The sequence below is a fragment of the Salmo trutta genome, chromosome 11, assembly GCF_901001165.1.
Source record: "Salmo trutta chromosome 11, fSalTru1.1, whole genome shotgun sequence".
NCBI lineage: Eukaryota > Metazoa > Chordata > Actinopteri > Salmoniformes > Salmonidae > Salmo > Salmo trutta.
Genome location: NC_042967.1, coordinates 733,656 through 754,620, shown reverse-complemented (window position 1 = coordinate 754,620; position 20,965 = coordinate 733,656). Strand labels below are relative to the sequence as shown.

Here is a 20,965-nt window from a genome sequence, read left to right as displayed (position 1 = left end):
AATTGGGAATTGATCCCCAAATTTTCATTGTTTGCAGTGATTAGTCATGTGTCATCCTATATGTCAAAAAGTCACCCTTTTATCTTCAAAACTCCCATTGTTATTGTGCAATGAGCAGTCAGTGTGCTGGCTGGGACAGGCTGTACAGTACTGTAGCTGTCTTGCAGTGCTCTCTTTCACTCTCTCTCTCTCTTGCTCTCGCTCTCTTACTCGCCTCCCCCTCTTGAGGAGTTTCCTCTCCCTCACACTCTTGCATATCAACAGATAGTTTGACCATCTGTAGATTATAATTTGAGACTATCCAAAGTGTGACCTGAGAGAAATATGAATACCTTGTCTTTACCTGGCTCTATGCCTGTTTTAGGATATTGTTATACACACTGTCTGAGAGATTGTATTGGTTTACACAAAACATTTTCTATATATTTTCTAGCAAGGGGTTTAGATATAGTACCGGTCAGTTCTGCCTCCTATGAAATATGCGGGACCATTCTTACCCTTTCCCCTGTTTCCTAGTTCTTCCTGACAGTCTCACTTACTAAGATTTCCTCTCCAAAGGTCTTGTTGGTGGGAGTGTGACTGCACATTACATTTTGAGCTACTGGCTGACCACTGGTTATTTCTTCTCTCAATGGGCACGTTTTTACCTCTGATTTTCAGGGCTCACTATCCTCTCTCCCGGTTTCATTAAGGTCTCTGGTGGTATGGCCTTGGAAACATTTCTACATGAACTGTCTACTCACAGTCTATGAGAAGTCATATTAGATAGTTGAAATGTATATAAAAATGCCATATGATCTTGCCATAATGACCAATTTCTTTGTGTTTTGGTAATGTATTTGGTTAATACTTTAGTTTAATTGTCACTTTTATTTATCCAGTTTCTCATTGAAATAAAATCTATTTGCAAGAAACCTAGCTATTGAACATGATCGGAGGGGTCAAGTAGTTTTAATTAGTGTGGACTGTGTGTAAGGAAGAGTTAGTGTAAACTCATGCCATGCTCTTCCAATAAGGGCAAGGTCATGGCTAAGGGCCAACCAACCAGTTAAATTAGGGAGAGGAGCAAAGCGTTGGGGGGGTCGATGTGGGATCTATGACATCATAGAACCTCATCTGCATGCTCATCTTTATTTACCGGATTTAACCAAATCCATCTCTGAATGAACTACTGCCCAACATAAGTTGAATAGTACTCTCTCTCTCTTTCTCTCTTTCACTGACTCTCACTCATTCACACACATACAAAAGCTGTGCAGTAGACATACAGTGTTCACAGTTAATATACATATGTTGTGTTTTTACCTAACTACCAGCACATACTTTGCGGCTGTCACAAATCGAGATACCGTCACCTTTTGTCAATCATGTGTTAAAGGTAGAGTCAGCGATATGAAGTAGATGCAGAAAGTTAACAGGATAGTGGATCAATTTCCGCATCAACTAAGAGCGCTGAAGCGCGAGGATCAACTTCTCCCCTGTTATGGTGCCCTGGCTCATCTTAATATCTGCAGTGCTGCTCGTGGCAACATAATTTCACTGAGTCTGCCTTTAAAGGGGCAATCAGCAGTTGCTATATCCATTTTTGGACACCTTGACTATTTCCACATTTTGTTACGTTACAGCCTTATTCTAAAATGTATTTAAAAAATTCTAAATCCTCATCAATCTACACATAATACTCCAAAATGACAAAGGAAATATATATATAATATTTACATAAGTATTCAGACCCTTTCGTCAGTACTTTGTTAAAGCACCTTTGGCAGCGATTACAGCCTTGAGACTTGGGTATGAAGCTACAAGCTTGGGACACCTGTATTTTGAGAGTTTCTCCCATTCTTCTCTGTCTTAGGAAGACATTATACAGGTACCCTTCACAGAAATTGTTATCACCCTTTCTCACCAGGCTTTCCTGCGGAGGCTAGAGTCAGTGAGGCCCACCCGGGGCATGAAGAGGGCAGACTACCAGTGCCAGGCCGGATACCTGGGCATCGCCACCGCGCTCTCTGCCATAGACAGATCGCCCTCCAATATGGAACGGACCTCCAGCAGAAAGTCACCAGGTAACCTCTCTGAAGAACTGATGCTCAATAGCTCTCAACAGCCCTAAGACCATACTTATTTCTGTCATTCCTTAAGAGAGACTGAATTTGCATCTTTTAAAGGATCACTTTACTCAAAACATCTTTTGGTATTTTTTCCATTAGTCCACTTTTAATAATCTTTTTTTTTTAGCATATAATGTTTTTGAGATTGTAGGCATGTAGCCAGGACAAACTTATTTTCACAATTTTTTTACATGATGAAGTAGAATCATGTTGAAAAATGATCTTAACATTTATATTCCTAAAGCATAAGTTGAAAATGATACTGTTGCTGCTTCCTGTTGTCATATATTATTTATATATACTGTAGCCGAGTGTAAAAAAAAAAACGTTTTACATGTCCAAATTCATAATCAATATGCTAAAATAAGTTGTGATATTTTGAAGACCAAAACATAAAAATGACTCCCTACTGTATACACACGTGTCACACTTGTGTTCAGATTACTTGTATTTTGGTGAATTAGTAACTACACATACATAGGGCTGTGGCCATCACAAAATTTCATCAGCCGATGATTGTCAAGCAAATAACTGCCAGTCTCACGGTAATTGGCCATTAATTAACATAAACACATTTAGCATCTTCTGGTTTCCGCATCTTCTGGCTTGCAAGCCACTGATGCAGACCTTTGGAACATCTACATTTTAAAAAGTCTAATAAATCCATGTAGTATAGCCTAAACCTTCACAATAAATCCGTTATTTATTTTAGACAGGTCTAAAGAAACATGATAGGGAGAAAATGTAGTTTGTTTCAGAAGAACAGAATAGCGTACTGTGAGTTGTCCTTATGTTAGTGTCACGGGTGTCAGTGGGAATGGATGATCAAAACGCAGACGGGATATGAATGCTCATCTTTATATTTAATTAGAATAAAGTGAACACAGAAAACGAAGAACAACAGGTGACAGTTTCACAGGCTACACAGAATCTAGCAGTGTAAAATACAACAACCCACAAATCCCCAGGTGAAAACAAGCATCTAATATATGACTCCCAATCAGGAACAACGATGTACAGCTGGCTCTGGTTCTGGCCTACTATCCTCCAGACTATAGACAGAGTCTCTTAGCTCCGGGCCATAGGCAGACTCACTCAGTTCCGGGTCGTAAGCAGACTCATTTGGTTCCAAGCTGTAGACAGACTCACACAGTTCACAGTTAATTTCACACTCACTTGGTTTGGAGCGCAGGCAGACTCACCCGGTTCCGGACAGTGGGCCGTCTCACCTGTTCCGGACACTCTGGACGAGGCACTGTTGCCGGACACTCTGGACGAGGCACTGTTGCCGGACACTCTGGACGAGGCACTGTTGCCGGAATCTCGGGCCTGGTCTGACGCACTGGAAGCCTGATGCGTGGGGCTGGTAGTGGAGGTACCAGCCTGGGGACACGCACCTCAGGGCTAATGCGGGGAGCAGGAACCGGCCAAGTTGGAGTGGGCCGACGCACTGGAAGCCTGATGTGTGGTGCTGGTACTGGAAGTGCCAGTTTGGGGACACGCACCTCCGGGCTAGTGCGGGGAGCGGGAACAGGCTGAGTTGGACTGGGCTGACTCACTGGAAGCTTGATGCGTGGTGCTGGTACTGGACATGTCAGCCTGGAGACACGCACCTCAGGGCTAATGCGGGGAGCGGGAAACACTGGACCGTAAAGAGGCGCACTGGTGGTCTCAAGCGCAGGACTGGCATCACCCCTACTGGCTGGATGCCCACTTTCCCCTGGCACATGCGGGGCGCTGGTACTGCGCATACCAGCCTGAAAATACCCGGCCTCGTCACAGCACCCATCACCCCAAAGCACAGGACCTGTCCAGTCAATGGTTGTTTGGAAAAAACACAGGGATTTGGCTTGGGACTTAATCCTCGCCCAGCCAACCTACCCGTGTGCCCCCCGCAAAAAAAATCTTGGGGTTGCCTCTCCGGCTTCCTCGCCAGCGGTGTTCCCCAGTAGCGATTCCGGTCCTCCCCAGACTTCCTCCATGGGCCCTCTCCGGCCAGAATCTCCTCCCAAGTCCATGACTCACAATATTCCACCTGTTGTCGCTCCTTCCTCCGCTGCTTGGTCCATGTTTGGTAGGTTGTTCTGTCACGGGTGTCAGTGGGAATGGATGACCAAAACGCAGACAGGATATGAATGCTCATCTTTATATTTAATTAGAATAAAGTGAACACAGAAAACGAAGAACAACAGTTTCACAGGATCTACAGACTCTAGCAGTGTAAACTACAACAACCCACAAATCCCCAGGTGAAAACAAGCATCTAATATATGACTCCCAATCAGGAACAACTATGTACAGCTGTTCCTGATCGGGAGCCACACAAACCACACAGAAATAGACAGACTAGAAAACCATAGAAAACCAACACTAGAACAATAACTCAAACCCCAGACTACTTAAACCAAACACCCCTTAAATAACACACACAACCCGAACCATATGAAACAAATACCCCTCTGCCATGTCCTGACCAAATATAATACAATTACTCCCTCTGCTGGTCAGGATGTGACAGTTAGGTACTGAGCTGGCTATCCCATATGGCTGTGGGCTACACTAGTTCATTTAGCAGATGAGATTTACTTAGAATTCCATGGCATTATTTTATAGTATGAAGAATACAATTGAAAAAAAATAGAAAGGATATTTTCTCCAAACAATTTGAGGGAGTGAGCACATTTTGTTCTGTGGTGAGCGGTTAATAAAGAAACAGGTACTCCTATATGCTTAATTTAGAGATATTCATGTAAATTTAGTTATATGTTTTGATTTTTAATGCATTCTAAGGCTGCATGATGTGACGCTAATGATGATTTGAAAAAAGTTGCATGAAAGGCATGACGTCTGCTTAATGTTTTTTGTGCAGGCTTCATCAGTCTCTCTCTCATTCACAATTTGACAAGCACTTGATAATACCTCAAATTTCCCAGCGGCATCCCCTTTGTGTGGCTGTAATGCCCCCTAAACAAATCCATGCCATTTGCAGCCAGTGGCCGTTATAATTATAATTCCCTTCTCCCTGCATGACGCTTGCTTCGAAGCACCTCTCACTCACATGGCTCTCCGTCACGTGATCAGGTCTTTCTTACAGACTACAAGTGAAAACAGACACATCAGGGACGCACATCAGGAACACGCCTCTCTCCCCCTGAGTTTCCAGTCTGGGTGTAAAGCTTGATTCCTCCCTGACCTTTGACAGCCACGTCAAACAACCGCGTAAAGCGTCATTCTATCTCCTTAAGGCTGGACTACCTCAACACACTCTTCATCGGGAACCCAGGCAGGAGTCTCCAGAAGCTCAAGTACATCCAGAACGGCGCTGCCAGGATCCTGATGAGAGTGCGGAAACGCCATCCCATCGCGGCATCTCTCTGCACTGGCTCCCCATCTCATTACGGATTGCATTCAAAACCCTCCTGCGGACATTCCAGTGTGTTCATGGCAATGCCCCTCCTTATCTAAAATAACTACTCTCCCTCCATAACCCCACCTGCACCCACCCTTAGGACAAGTGACTCCACGCCCCCAGGACCAAGCTCAGCTCCTTGGGGGATCAGACTTTCAGCTTGACCGCCCCTAGCCTCTGGAATGCCCTCTCGGACCACCTGAAGGCACTACAGCCTCTGGGCTCCTTTAAAATGGGCCTAAGGACCTTTCTCTTTAGGAAGACTTTTAAATCAAATTGTATTTGTCACATGCTTCGTTAACAACAAGTGTAGACTAACAGTGAAATGCTTACTTACAGGTCCTTTTCCAACAATGCAAAGTTAGATAAAGAAAGCTGGGTTTGTCTTTGTCCCTTGTAGCGTCCGCTGTGTTCTTTGTGTCAGTTGCCTGGTCTAGTTGTCCCAACAAAAAAAAATGTATATTTGTTTTTAAATTTATTTTATGCACTTTGAGATTATTCTGTATAATGAAAAGTGCTTTACAAATGTAATTTATTATTATTATTATATTATAAATGCGCGCGTCCTTATCCAATTCCGAGTCGCATATTGAAGATATTGGAAGAACTGTCCACATTTACTTTTTGCCAGCCAACAAGATGAGTAGGCTTAACGAACAGCAAAAGCACTAGCCTATATCAATCTACTATCCCCAATAGTACAAAAGTTGACCTATTCTGTGTGAGATATAAATATTCCAAACATAGTCTGGGACTGTTGTGGAATGTGATAGATTCCAAATGAATACAACCACTAGTATCTCAAAAACTGTTTTACGCAATGATGAACAGAACAGTTCAGTTTAAAATGTTGATAAGCTATTAGGCTATTTCTTCACATTATAAGAGCAGGAATGAGCACATGGCACTAGGCTATAAACTCGAATGTTCCATTAGCGGGAAAACACCATTATCAAAAGTGACCGCAAATGCTATTATGCATGTACTGCTTTTATTATAAAGGTGCATTTTTATGGAGTAAATGATCTTCCCCAAACTTCAAACTCACATGCTGCGTATGTATGCCAGTTAGGCTCTACACCTGTTGTGAAGCAGATTATTGTGCAATCCAAGCGCAATCCAAGCGTGGCCCACGCTTGGATTGCGTCCTACCTGACAGGTCGCTCCTACCAGGTGGCGTGGCGAGAATCTGTCTCCGCACCACGTGCTCTCACCACTGGTGTCCCCCAGGGCTCTGTTCTAGGCCCTCTCCTATTCTCGCTTTACACCAAGTCACTTGGCTCTGTCATATCCTCACATGGTCTCTCCTATCATTGCTATGCAGACGACACACAATTAATCTTCTCCTTTCCCCCTTCTGATAACCAGGTGGCGAATCGCATCTCTGCATGTCTGGCAGACATATCAGTGTGGATGACGGATCACCACCTCAAGCTGAACCTCGGCAAGACGGAGCTGCTCTTCCTCCTGGGGAAGGACTGCCCGTTCCATGATCTCGCCATCACGGTTGACAACTCCCTTGTGTCCTCCTCCCAGAGTGCTAAGAACCTTGGCGTGACCCTGGACAACACCCTGTCGTTCTCCACTAACATCAAGGCGGTGACCCAATCCTGTAGGTTCATGCTCTACAACATTCGCAGAGTACGACCCTGCCTCACACAGGAAGCGGCGCAGGTCCTAATCCAGGCACTTGTCATCTCCCGTCTGGATTACTGCAACTCGCTGTTGGCTGGGCTCCCTGCCTGTGCCATTAAACCCCTACAACTCATCCAGAACGCCGCAGCCCGTCTGGTGTTCAACCTTCCCAAGTTCTCTCACGTCACCCCGCTCCTCCGCTCTCTCCACTGGCTTCCAGTTGAAGCTCGTATCCGCTACAAGACCATGGTGCTTGCCTACGGAGCTGTGAGGGGAACGGCACTTCCGTACCTTCAGGCTCTGATCAGGCCCTACACCCAAACAAGGGCACTGCGTTCATCCACCTCTGGCCTGCTCGCCTCCCTACCTCTGAGGAAGCACAGTTCCTGCTCAGCCCAGTCAAAACTGTTCGCTGCTCTGGCACCCCAATGGTGAAACAAGCTCCCTCACGACGCCAGGACAGCGGAGTCAATCACCACCTTCCGGAGACACCTGAAGCCCCACCTCTTTAAGGAATACCTGGGATAGGATAAAGTAATCCTTCTAACCCCCCCCTAAAAGATTTAGATGCACTATTGTAAAGTGGTTGTTCCACTGGATATCATAAGGTGAATGCACCAATTTGTAAGTCGCTCTGGATAAGAGCGTCTGCTAAATGACTTAAATGTAAATGTAAATGTTATTTGGCCACTTTAGTTGTGATACAAAACATATCAAAACATATAGCCTATGGGCTAGGCTACATGAGGTTTGCGATTATGATTTGAAAAAGTGGCAAAAAAAAGTTATGCATTGTTTCTTTCTGGGCATCATTCACAAGTGATAGGCTAATATTGTCACCCAACAGACAGATTTAATCTTGTCTTTGCATATACTAAATAATATTTTGTTTTGATATAGAATGAACCATTAATCATGCACTTATCTCAAAACAGGGGCAGGAGAAAAAAGTACATAATCTATGCACTTAAAGAGCGAATGGAGGACGCTTTTCCTGTGGTTCATTTTCATGCCAGCCAGGTAGACTATACTCCTGTTGTAAAGAGAAGCAATGTGCTTAATATTAGGAAAGTTGATAAATAAATATAGTAGTCTATAGAAAGCTGATGGGATCCTCCTCTTTTAATAGATGCCATCACTCTGTTTTCTCACGCAATTGCATAGCCTATAGAAATGTTGTGCAACATGAGATCATGGGCTCTCATGAAGTGTTTGATTCGATTTTCGATCACATTTCCATTGATGTCAGCGTAATTAGAGGGACAATTGAGTGCTGAGTGCCAGGCAATTAGCAAGTTTGGTAGGCTACTTAAGACCATCAGCAGCATCAGGGCTTGGAGAAGCCTAATTACCATAACTAAACGTTCACGTTCACGCGGTCACCTTTATGACTGGTGACCGCTGGTGTGGCGGTAATACGGTCACCGTAACAGCCCTACGCACGCGTCAACATTTACCAAGCAGCCACTCCAGACTGAACTTGATTAGCTTGTTCTACTGTAATCAATAGTGCGTCAATATTGCATGGAAATCAATGGAACTGGGACAATTTGCTGTGAACAGAGGCTTTAATAAAGAGAGCACCCGATTTTCCCTTGCCATATGAGTTTCAATTTCACAACTCACAACTTTCACAAGTTCTACGGTACCAAACCAAAGATATGAATCTGTTTAAAGCAATCGATTTAGTGTCTTGATCTGGATGACTATATAGTTTTATATTAACATCACCAATCTGAGTTTAAAAAAAATGTAATTTCCCTAAATGGTGTGAGATGAAAATGCAAGCTTGTGTGAGGTAGTAACACAAAGTGTCCACATTAGGGAAATTTGCACATTGTAATATAGTTTAATATGGCAAAATTATTCAACATGCCAACTTTGGATGATAGTATACACTGAGTATACAAAACAGAACACCTGCTCTTTCCATGACAAACTGACCATGTGAATCTAGGTGAAAGCTATGATCCCTTATTTTGGGCTCCCAAGTGGCGCTGCATCTCATATGCAAGAGGCGTCACTACAGTCCCTGGTTCAAATCCAGGCTGTATCACATCCGGCCGTGATTGGGAGTCCTATAGGGTGGCGCACAATTGGCCCAGCATCGTCCAGGTTTGGCCGTCATTGTAAATAAGAATTTGTTCTTAACTGACTTGCCTAGTTAAATAAAGGTTACTTTTTTTGTCACTTGTAAAAGTCCACTTCAATCAGTGTAAATGAAGGGGAAGAGACAGGTTAAAGAATTATTTTTAAGCCTTGAGTCAATTGAGACATGGATTGTGTATGTGTGCCATTCAGAGGGTGAATGGGCAAGACAATAGATTTAAGTGCCTTTGAACAGGGTATGGTAGTAGGTGCCAGGTGCACCGGTTTGTGTCAAACCCAGCAGTGTTGCAGTTCTTTTCATGCTCAACAATTTCCCGTGTGTATCAATGGTCCACCACCCAAAGGACATCCAGCCAACTTGACACAACTGAAGGTAGTATTGGCGTCAACATGGTGCAGCATCCCTGTGGAACGCTTTTGACACCTTGTAGAGTCCATGCCCCGACGAATTGAGGCTGTTCTGAGGGCAAAAGGGGGGGGTGCAAGTCAATATATTAGTAAGGTGTTCCTAATGTTTGGTGTACTCTTGTGTGTGTTTCCCACTCACAAACTATTGCAACAATGACATGTATTTCTTGCTCATTTAAATAATTTGAGAGTAAAAAAATGCTCTCAAACAGATTGGAGCTTCTATAGTGTCTGTGTAGCTGCCTGAATTTTCAGTATCACGCATCGTCATCACTGTTTTTGCTCAGTACTGAAAGTGGCTGCTGATATGCACAATTTTTATGAACAAATATTAAAATATCGTTTTTGAGTGATCTGTCCGTGTTTAAAGTGCACAAAATTATAACAATTGCTCACAGCTATTTTTGTTCGTTTTTTCCCCCCATGGATTATATTTAGCTCACAAATGTAGAATGCCATGTACTCAAATGTACATGGCCCATATCTTTTTACATTGAGGGAGTTCAATTTGGGAGAAGGTAGTACATCATATGTGTAGTATAGTAATACTAGTATGTAATTAATGTATTAGTGATAGTATGTAAATTAGTAGTAGTATTGTCCCCTGTTGTCTTGTTGTTTCTTCAGGAAAGATCCCCAGGCCTGGCAGTACCAACCACCACCACCACAGTGCCAGGGCATCATCTGCCATCGCTATCACCGCCACACCCCTACCCAGGCATGCCAGTGCGGCAGTGTCCCGAGCAACCTGGTCCTAGGAGCTGTGCTCACGGAGGAGCACCATTCCCCAACTCCCCCAGCCCTTCCAAGACCTTACCAATAAGGCAATACTTGCCCCTAAACACTGATCCAAGGTCAGTTTGACATTCTTCCCCCCAGATGGTTAAGTTGAGTTTGTTAGGAGTGAAGGATCTGTGTCAGAGAGGTGCGAAGCCGGAAGGTGGTCACACTTTGTCGAAACTAAATCTCCATTGTGCTCTGATCATGCACTTGTCCAGTGATTCTGTTTTAGCACACAATACTCATAAATAAAGGGATCTGACACTGATTGGCTGTTTCCCAGATTTAGACTAAGCCTAGAAGAACTTTCAATTTCAATTTTTTTCCTTGGAGAATACTTTTTAGTCCAGGAGTAGGTTTAATTTGGGTCCGGGAAACCAGTCCTATATGATGTAAGAATGATATTGTGTTGCCGTTCTCATGAAACTGTGTCACTATTGCTTCCCAGGACCAGCTCTAGCTGCTATAAAGTATTGTGAACTGTACTTCTGTTGTAATGGATGATATAGCCTGGCTATATCTTGTCACAACAGAACTGATTGGCTCAAACGTATTAAGAAGGAAAGAAATTCCACAAATTAACTTTTAACAAGGCACATTCCATGTTTTGGTTACTACATGATTCCATATGTGTTATTTCTTAGTTTGGATTTCTTCACTATTATTCTACAATGTATAAAATTGTAAAAATAAAGAAAAACCCTTGAATGAGTAGGTGTTCATAAACGTTTGACCGGTAGCGAATATGGTTCAGGTATAATAAAACAATATATATAATTTGGTCAGTTTAGCAGGTGGTGCCTATCAATATGCTTAGTGAATAGAGTAAGTACTAAGTATGCCATGCTGTATTTGCACTCTTGTGAAATTTGTTCAAGTGGAACTTTTCATCAATTTTTCTCTCATTGTTGTGTTACATTATGATGAATAATGAGAGAGAGAGATATTTGTGTTCTAGTAAAGCTTTTTAAGAATATCATGGGAGAATTAGTCATATATCTTTTTTTATTGTGATCCTGTGCAAATTTCTTGACGTTTTCCAATAAAGCTGCTTGTTGCCGCACCAATCATGTCTGTCCGTGGTCAAAGGAGCTCAAACAATGTCCACAGGACTTTCCCACTTGTGGCAGCTGTCTTTTGTAGGCCAGTTAGCTGCATGCCACCCATATGGCAACAAAGACTGCCAATGCAGACACACTTAGCGGACAGCAAATCTGGCATGTTGTGGATATCAATAATTATCCCCCACAATGACATAATGTCACACACGCACACACACAATGGCTACAGCAGTGGCAAGGGATATAGGCCAGTGATTGGCTGTGTTATGGTCAGAAAACCAACAAGTGAGTGACATGCTAGCTGCCAGGAATGACTGGCCCAGCACATCTTGGCCATGTTCTGTTATAATCTCTACCCGGCACAGCCAGAAAGAGGACTGGCCACCCCTCATAGCCTGGTTCCTCTCTAGGTTTCTTCCTAGGTTCTGGCCTTTCTAGGGAGTTTTTCCTAGCCACTGTGCTTCTACATCTGCATTGCTTGCTGTTTGGGGTTTTAGGCTGGGGTTCTGTACAGCACTTTGTGACATCAGCCGATGTAAGAAGTGCTTTATAAATACATTTGATTGATATAAGTCATCAAAAGAGAAAAGAACAAGGAAAATACTTAATCAGTATTTGTAATTAATTAGTACTATAAGCTTACTCAAATAAATTGGTTTATGATGGTTAGCACATGAAAAGTAATACATTTGTATATTTTTTTGTCTTTTTATGTCATCCCTTCACCCAGCATTTATAGTAATGTGTATGTATAGCCTAGTAAAACCTGATGTTTGAGAAAATGAGAGTAATATTGGATTTGTATTGTATCTGTTACATACATAACAACAGACTATGAAGCATGGCAGCTAATGAGACACTGGGCTATACGATTCCCATCTAGGTTGGCTCCCAATAGAAGGATCTCTATAGCAGCCCAAGAAAATGGGATGGATGATATTTCTAACCCTATAATAGCCCAAGTCAGAGCCTGGAACTAGTAAACCTTACCTAAATGTTTCGATTGATTGTTATGTTATACTGTATATTATGTTATATATTGTATACATTACAATATTTCAATAAAACAAATATGAATGACAAAGGAATGCACCAAAGCAGAGGGCTTAGTAGGTATTTTTCATCTTTATTATTAAAATAATGTTTATTGTGGGACACATGAGATATGACAACACAGGAACATAGTCCTTGGTAGACAGCGGCTGCTGTGAAGAGTAGATTCCTTTTGCTTACTATGAGAGAAAGAACTGAGAAGAGTGGATGCAATCTGTTTGCAGTAGGCATGTAATTCAAATGAAAAATCCCTTTTCTGGACCAGTTTGACAGTCAACCAGTAGGCCTGGATGTGTGCTTTTTTGTACATCTTGGGTAAGATATATACAAGTTTCAGAGTCGGTGCGTTGCTCACTTGACCAAATACACTGGCGAGAAGGATAACTAGCAACCAACTCCTGGGCTGGCTCAATAGAATACACATCTACCCCGATAATTCACCAAAGCTGTTATCATTATATGATACAATTAAGACATGTGGTGAAGGGTTTCCTTAGGGAGTTGTGAATGCTTATGTGTACTTCTTGATCTCGTCGTAGAGCACCAAGACGAAGGCACCGCCCATGCCTCGGATCACGTTGGACCAGGCCCCCTTGAAGAAGGCTTTGCCTCCCTCGTTCTTGGCGATCTTCTTCCAGCAGTCGATTGTGCCAGTGTACATGATGTCCGCTATTGAGTTGGACACATTGATCATTAAAATGCAATAAAATAAAATGCAATATATAGGCAACTCAATGACAATTGCCAAGCGTATTGTGCGCGTGCATAAAACCAATGGAATATTTCCATGGATCAGTTACAGTAGACCATTCATTGATATGAATCAACGAGTAGGACCTACAACTGGCTCACCTGATTTGCGTCCTGACTGCATCATCATACGACGTCTGACGGTGTCAAAGGGGTATGAAATAATACCGGCGGCTGCGGTGACACTCTGGGCAATCATCCAGCTGACGAAGATGTGTGTGTTCTTGGGGTCGGGCAGCATACCTAGAAGATGACATAGAGCAACATAATTGGGAATCTGCGCCCATTTCATTGTAAAATACACGACTTTTAACAACGTCCCAATTGCAAACAGCTACTTAGATTTATGATTTGACTTTAGCTCATGCTCCTCACCCTTGGCAGTGTCGTAGACTCCGAAGTAAGCAGCTCTGTAGATGATGATGCCCTGGACAGACACGTTGAATCCCTGGTACAGGCCCTTGATACCGTCGGCTTTGTAGATTTTGCTGAGACAGCTGCCAAGACCGCTGAACTCTCTCTCGGCTCCGCTTTTTCCGATGTCGGCCGCAAGCCTGGTTCTGGCGAAGTCAAGTGGGTAAACGAAGCAAAGAGAGGTGGCACCGGCCGCGCCACCAGATGCCAGGTTACCGGCGAACCAACGCCAGAACTGTGTCTTCTGGTCCACTCCTCCAAGGAAGATCTTCTTGTACTTGTCCTTGAAAGCAAAGTTGAGGGCTTGGGTGGGGAAGTAGCGGATCACATTGGCCAGGTTGCCTCTCCAGAAGGAGATAAAGCCTTGCTCTTTGGGAATCCTCCTGACGCAGTCCATGATCCCTTTGTACTGCATTTCCTTTGTGATTTGTTGGCTGGCATGTTGGACCTGGAAAACAGAACAACAGAAGCCAAATAATTGATGAATTTATCCTCATTTCAGTAAGCAAAAAAAAAAACATGTCAATCGGATTTTCTCATTGTGCTTTAGGCCTACTTTGTATTTAGCAACTGAAGTTTATCTTACGTCTGCTAAATGACTAAAATGTAAAATGTAAAATGTTTGTTGTTGGGACAAATTCCTAATTCACTTTAATTCAATAACAATCACGGGTTTGTACGAATGCATGTGTGCAATTTCTGTTATAATCAGCTATTCTCAGCGCTGTTGTACACTGGCCATTGCTTCATGTCACTTGAGCACAGTCTGTGCGTATTGGGTTGCATGCGTCTGGATAAATTTAGCTGTAGCCTAGTCCTAAACCAAATATCGCTGCTCTTATATCCAAACGATTATCGATATTTTGGCGTAACGAATTATAATCCTATTAATCGAAACATAACATTACGTGTACTTGAAATCAACACTAAAAATATAAAGAACGCATCAAATGAATTAACTTTTTGTTATTCAAAATAGTACTTTTTCTTTAATGATCTGAAATTCATATGATTCGGTTTCATATGATTCGGTGAACGAAAGGCCCGAGTCCTATAGAATCCAATTAGAAAGCTCTATAGCACCTTGGACAGCTACAAGTCACGTGCGTAAAGCGTCTCCCAAAGCGCTTTTCTCATGTCTGTCTGCAGTTATTCCATTTGCGAAATGTATCTAATTTTATTACAATCTTACTCTAAAAGTGTGACTTCTGCGCACTCAATGGATAACCAATAATATAGTAACTTTATGACTGAGACTGAAAAACAATTATTCTCACTTAGTCTTACCTGGAGCAACAACTTTACTCTCTCAATTGGAGCAACAGCTGTCTTGGAGATGGCAGCAGCAATGCCACCGGCCAAAAAGTCCTTAATGAAGCTAACCACCGCGTCCGACATGTTTTCAAGTTCCTCCTCGTGGAGTAGAGGTCAGACCCTAAATGTTCCAGACAGTCCTCTCCAAGACACCCTCAAAGAAACCCAACGCCCCTCCAAGTGGAGGAAGCGCCCCCATCCCGCCTAATATATCTGGGCTATATATCGCGAGAATTTGGGGATGATGGATATGCAGACGGTCGAACAGATTGGCGAGGCTAAATAAATATCCTAGGTTAAGGTTCACATCTTAAGATTTGAACCTTAACCTAACCTTGGTGGCTTTTAAAGGGCAAATTCAAGTCATTTTCCGATGGCACAGTGGTGTTAGACAATATTTATTATTATTCTAATTAATAACACCACAATATCGCAGCTATTTATCATTATTAATGTAGGCTACTATTTATTCTTTAGGCCAAAGTTGTATCGCAGTTTAGGGTGGGAACCATGATACAATGTGAAATGAACGCATGGGTAGGCTATGTTTTTAAAATGTAATTTTAAGCTTAGCTTTTTGATGTATCTTCATAATTCAAAATAGGTCTTATTGTTCTGATAAATGTGATAGGCCTCGCAATTAGGCCATCAAAATTCACACGTTAACAGCGAGGGCGAGAGGGTGACATTGTTGCTGGTATGCGCATGCGACTTTGAAGACTTTGGCTTAGCTTGCCAACTTTTTAACAATGTGATGTTATTAATGATGTGGTGAGGATTTGCTTCATTTCATAGCCTGACCTGTAGCATATGATGCGTTTGAAGAGCCGGAAGCGCGCGTGTCTCCATGTTATGTACTGATTAAGGCCTTTGTAATTATCATTAATTGTCAATGAAATTGTATTTTTAATATCTTCAGGCCTGTTCCTCCTAAGAAGTTAGGCTATTTAGGACAAGCTTTCACCCCTGTAACGAAAGTATTCCTCCGTGTTGTATGCATTAGGCCAATACCTTCAGAAAAACATGTTCGGTTCATGATTTTGACCATTTCTAACCTGGTGTTCCAGCTTTGAAAACAGATTCCTATTCTTGCATTTCTCACATACAGGAAAACATGTTGGATCGTTGTTTGGACACTGCAAGAGATAATATTGTCTCTTGTAGAACATTATGTAGCGTGTGACTTAACCGACACAATAGTAACCTATGAAAGCAAAACATAAGCCATGTAATTACATTTACAAAGGGACCTGGAGTTGCTTCCAAAGACCCGCGTGTGCCCCAATCCATTCCCTCTCCACTTGGTTGCTGAGACAGTAACAGTCGATTTCAATCAAACACTATTTTATTGGTATTTCTAGATGGCTTAACTCAATCATTCTGTTTGCACAACAATAATGTACCTAAAATAATGTTTTGAATCAAAGAAATGTTAAGTCAGCCTACTTGCTGTCTATAGTCTGCACTGTTTGGGAAGAATATAGCCTACTATTTTCCTATAGGCTTTGCCTATACTTACAACCCTGATTACCAGGTTAATTATAAAAGATCTGCACCAAGACCATTGATTTTCCCTTTCACCTGTGACACATACTAATGTAGGTGAATGCCAGCCGGATCCCATTGATAACTAATAGGCTAATGGGTCTGTGTGATTATAAAATCCCACCTTGTTTCAAACTCCAGGCACAACGTGTGTACATGCTCCTCGTGTCCGCCTTTCCATGAGACCCATCGCTGCAGCGTGGAGATCAAGAGGAGTTGCACGAATAGGTCATGTGTGCGCGCAGGGGGCTTCGACGTCTACCGATACTAGTGCGCCGCTCTGTCCTCGACGTGCGTAGGAGCTTGATCTGTGCCTTGGAATGGGACCAAATCCTACGCGCACGTACATTGCGATAGGCTAATTACGCAAATGAATAGGTGATATTTATTTTCACTATATTAATACAGTTATGCAACGAGTAAGAGTAATGCGAGTAGCAGCTAGTGTTCACTGGGAAGCGGTAAAATGCCGCTCGCTTGTGGGCATGCTGGCTGCATATGACGGCATATAGCAGCACTTTCGATTGTTCGTTAAGAATTTAGCATAGCAAGTCTGAATGAAGGTCTGGTTATTAAATGGGTAAATAGTTAAATAGTAATATTCTCTAAAACGCTCTGGTGACAAACACACTTTGCTGCCCTGTTTCCAATCGTCCACATGGCTGGCAGAACATATTCAAGTAAGTAAATACATTTTGAAAATGTACAAAAAAAACAACATTTATTATTAGCTAACTAGCAACAGTGCAGGCTAACTCAAATGAGCTGCTAACGTAGCTAGCTATTTAGCCAACTTTACATACTGTATAGATGGCTGGCTAGGTGAATTAAATATCACCAGCTACCTAACTTCATATTAGCTGGCTATCTTGATGTATTTATCATTGTTAAAAAAAACTCTAAATGCATTTGTAGGTAGCTAGCTAACAGCCATGGAGGAGGGTGAAAGGATAGCAGCCCCAACTGTCAAAAGTGAGAGAGTAGGCTATTCTGGATAGGGCAAGTACTTTTGTGTAGTTCCAGTCCCTAGAAGTGAGGACGGATATAATAGTAACATAATATTCAGTGCCGTCTAATTTGAGTAAAATGAAGTCTGTTTCTTGTGAGGTTTTCTGACCTCAGATACAGAGAGCTGTGAAAGCCTGTCTGCAGACGAAGAGGTCCCAAAGAAAAGCAATGGTTCTCAGTCCTGGTCCTGGGGACTCAAAGGAGTGCACATTTCTGTTTTTGCCTTAGCGCTGCACAGCTGATTCAAATGATCAACTTATCATCAAGCTTCAAGTGTTATTTATGTATTCATTTGTGATGTTATCCTTGATATGATCCTGCTAAATTGTCACATGCTCCACATGCACATGTGTGTGCACATGCATCTATCAATCCAATGTTATCATGATTTGTTCTACTTTAGTAATCCACAGTGACCTGGTGATGTAAAAGTTTAATAATAACATTATCTTCCATATTCCTACAGAAACCTTGTAACTGGAGATTCCTTCAAAACGATTGCCTACAGTTACCGTGTAGGGCACTGCAAGGTTGGGTGACCAGGGCCATCTGGAACTGCCTCCTGGAGGAATTCAGACGTGTGAAGGCTACCTGTGTCCTGCATAACTTCATGCGGATGGACAAGAGGACCAGGAGGGGATCTGCAGCTCGCCGCCGTGTGCCAGAGGAGAAGTCTGCTGCTCAGCAGGATGTTTCAAGGATGGGGTCCAACAACGCAGCAAGAGAGGCAATCCGTGTGCAGGAGATCTTCAAATCCTACTTCTTTGAAGAGGGTGCTGTTCACTGGCAACACCATAGACTACATTACACTGATTTCTACTTCTCAGGTAAGGGTGTGATGTCTGTACAAAAACAAAACTGACTATTTTAACTCACCCATATTGAAATAATGTAGAACAATAACTCACACCTACACACTCATGGATCAATCTGATTGATGGATTGTGTTGTGCAGGCTCAGGTGTATAACTGTGGCTCCTTCCACCTTCAAACAGTAGACAAGAGGGCCAACCATGGAGAATAGTAAGACACTTCATTATTGTTGTCCCCAGTCCACCTGGCCGTGCTGCTGCTCCAGTTTCAACTGTTCTGCCTGCGGCTATGGAACCCTGACCTGTTCACTGTGATTACTATTATTTGACCATGCTGGTCATTTATGAACATTTGAACATCTTGGCCATGTTCTGTTATAATCTCCACCTGGCACAGCCAGAAGAGGACTGGCCATAGCCTGGTCCCTCTCTAGGTTTCTTCCTAGGTTTTGGCCTTTCTAGGGAGTTTTTCCTAGCCACCGTGCTTCTACACCTGCATTGTTTGGGGTTTTAGGCTGGGTTTCTGTACAGCACTTTGATATATCAGCTGATGTAAGAAGAGCTATATAAATTTGATTTGATTATTTTTATAACTGCGCTATATTGTTTGTCCTCGTGTGTCTGTGCATATTTTTCAGCATAAAGTACTCTGCAGCCACTTAGTATGGACACCAGGTGAGGCCACACACACAGATTCCTGTTGAACACTGTCTCTACCTACCTTCTTTTCTCAATAACAGTCTCTCTCCTTCACTTCATCCCTCTCTCCCTAAACCCTATAGGTTATATCAGCTGTGTGTAACTTGCCTAGTTAAATTAAAAATCAGCTGTGTCGGTGAACCCCTCCCGCATCTGAACTGGCTACATAGAGGGAACAGCGTGTTCAGAGGTGAGGTCACTTGGTCAGGTCAACAGGAAGTATTATTAAAGAGATGCTTTACATTGAAATAGAGATGCAGTAGTCCCAGAGTTAATGATCCAAGGTCAGTTTTGCATTTCACCTGATGATTATGATGACTGACAGTGTTAGAATAAAAATGTTAAAAAGCATGGCTTAAACATGCCATCTCTCCCTCTCCATCTGTCTCTCGTCTGCAGGTATGTTTTGATGTGAAAGAGGATGCCAACCCCCAGTCCCGTCATCGCCACCTCACCTGCTCTTAAGATAACCTTCTGGCCGACTGAGAGGCTGGTTATGAGACACCACTAGAGACACTATTATGTAATTGTGATGAACTGAGAGAATATTAGGGTAGTACTGTAATTCATTAATCATATCCTCTCTTCCCTGCTCCTCTGTTCTTACCTCTTTCCCTTTCTGTCTTTTTATCTCTCGCCGCCACCTCTTTCTTCCTGTTTTTTTAATGCACACCAGATGTGCATTGAAGTACAGATTGAACTTGTATTTATAATATTACAATTATAATATTTATAATGCATGTATTATGTATTTATAACACTTGGATAATGAACTTCTTTCAGTGAAGTGTTTGACATTCTCTACTGGTTGAAATTAAGTCTGATTTGATGAAATACTACATCAATCCTGTGTTTATCAGATCAATGCAGATGAAGGAAAGAAAGATATTGAGATGAATCGGTTTTAGAGTATTTACATGATGCATAGGAAGTGGAGTGTACTGTTTTTAAAATTCTATTTCTGTATATATGAATAACAAATCAGCCTTTAACTAGTTAAATCATGTTTCTAGTCTATTGCATAATTACAATATGTAACCGTTGATGCCCCAGGACCAAGATTGGTAAACACTGTTGAAGTGTATATTTGTAATACATACAGTTGAAGTCGGAAGTTTACATATACCTTAGCTAAATATATTTAAACTCAGTTTTTCACAATTCCTGACATTTAATCCTAGTAAATATTCCCTGTTTTAGGTCAGTTAGGATCAACACTATTTAAAAAAAATGTGAAATGTCAGAATAATAGAGAATTATTCATTTCAGATTTTATTTCATTCATCACATTCCCAGTGGGTCAGAAGTTTACATACACTCAATTAATATTTGGTAGCATTGCCTTCAAATTGTTTAACTTGGGTCAAATGTTTCAGGTAGCCTTCCACAAGCTTCCCACAATAAGTTGGGTGAATTTTGGCCCATTGCTCCTGACCGAGCTGGTATATCCGAGTCAGGTTTGTAGGCCTCCTTGCTCGCACATGCTTTTTCAGTTCTGCCCACAAATTTTCCATGGGATTGAGGTCAGGGCTTTGTGCTGGCCACTCCAATACCTTGACTTTTTTGTCCTTAAGCCATTTTGCCACAACTTAGAAAGTATGCTTGGGGTCATTGTCCATTTGTGACCAAGCTTTAACTTCCTGACTGATGTCTTGAGATGTTGCTTCAATATATCCACACAATTTTCCCTGCCTCATGATGCCATCTATTTTGTGAAGTGCACCAGTCCCTCCTGCAGCAAAGCACCCCCACAACATGATGCACAACATAACGATGGTCATTATGGCCAAACAGTTCTATTTTTGTTTCATCAGACCAGAGGACATTTCTCCAAAAAGTACAATCTTTGTCCCCATG

The 20,965-nt window shown here is 42.2% G+C and overlaps 2 protein-coding genes across 4 annotated transcripts in view; one reads left to right on the top strand and one right to left on the bottom strand.

Moving 5' to 3' along the window:
• LOC115202057 (cilia- and flagella-associated protein 97-like) overlaps positions 1 to 11,519 on the top strand; it is a 30,592-nt gene extending 19,073 nt beyond the window's left edge. For all 3 annotated transcript variants that reach the window (XM_029765914.1, XM_029765913.1, XM_029765915.1), the window contains 2 exons: positions 1,910 to 2,066; positions 10,300 to 11,519. In XM_029765914.1, the coding sequence (XP_029621774.1) occupies positions 1,910 to 2,066; positions 10,300 to 10,430 (288 nt within the window). In that variant the 3' untranslated portion in view covers positions 10,431 to 11,519. The remainder of the gene's footprint in view (positions 1 to 1,909; positions 2,067 to 10,299) is intronic.
• A 1,100-nt stretch (positions 11,520 to 12,619) lies between these two features.
• LOC115202056 (ADP/ATP translocase 2) lies at positions 12,620 to 15,258 on the bottom strand. Its single transcript, XM_029765912.1, has 4 exons — positions 15,018 to 15,258; positions 13,692 to 14,178; positions 13,419 to 13,559; positions 12,620 to 13,235 (listed from the first exon to the last, which is right to left on the bottom strand). The coding sequence occupies exons 1-4, from the start codon at positions 15,126 to 15,128 to the stop codon at positions 13,078 to 13,080; spliced, it is 897 nt and encodes a 298-aa protein (XP_029621772.1). The 5' UTR covers positions 15,129 to 15,258; the 3' UTR covers positions 12,620 to 13,077.
• Between the last annotated feature and the right edge of the window lie 5,707 nt (positions 15,259 to 20,965).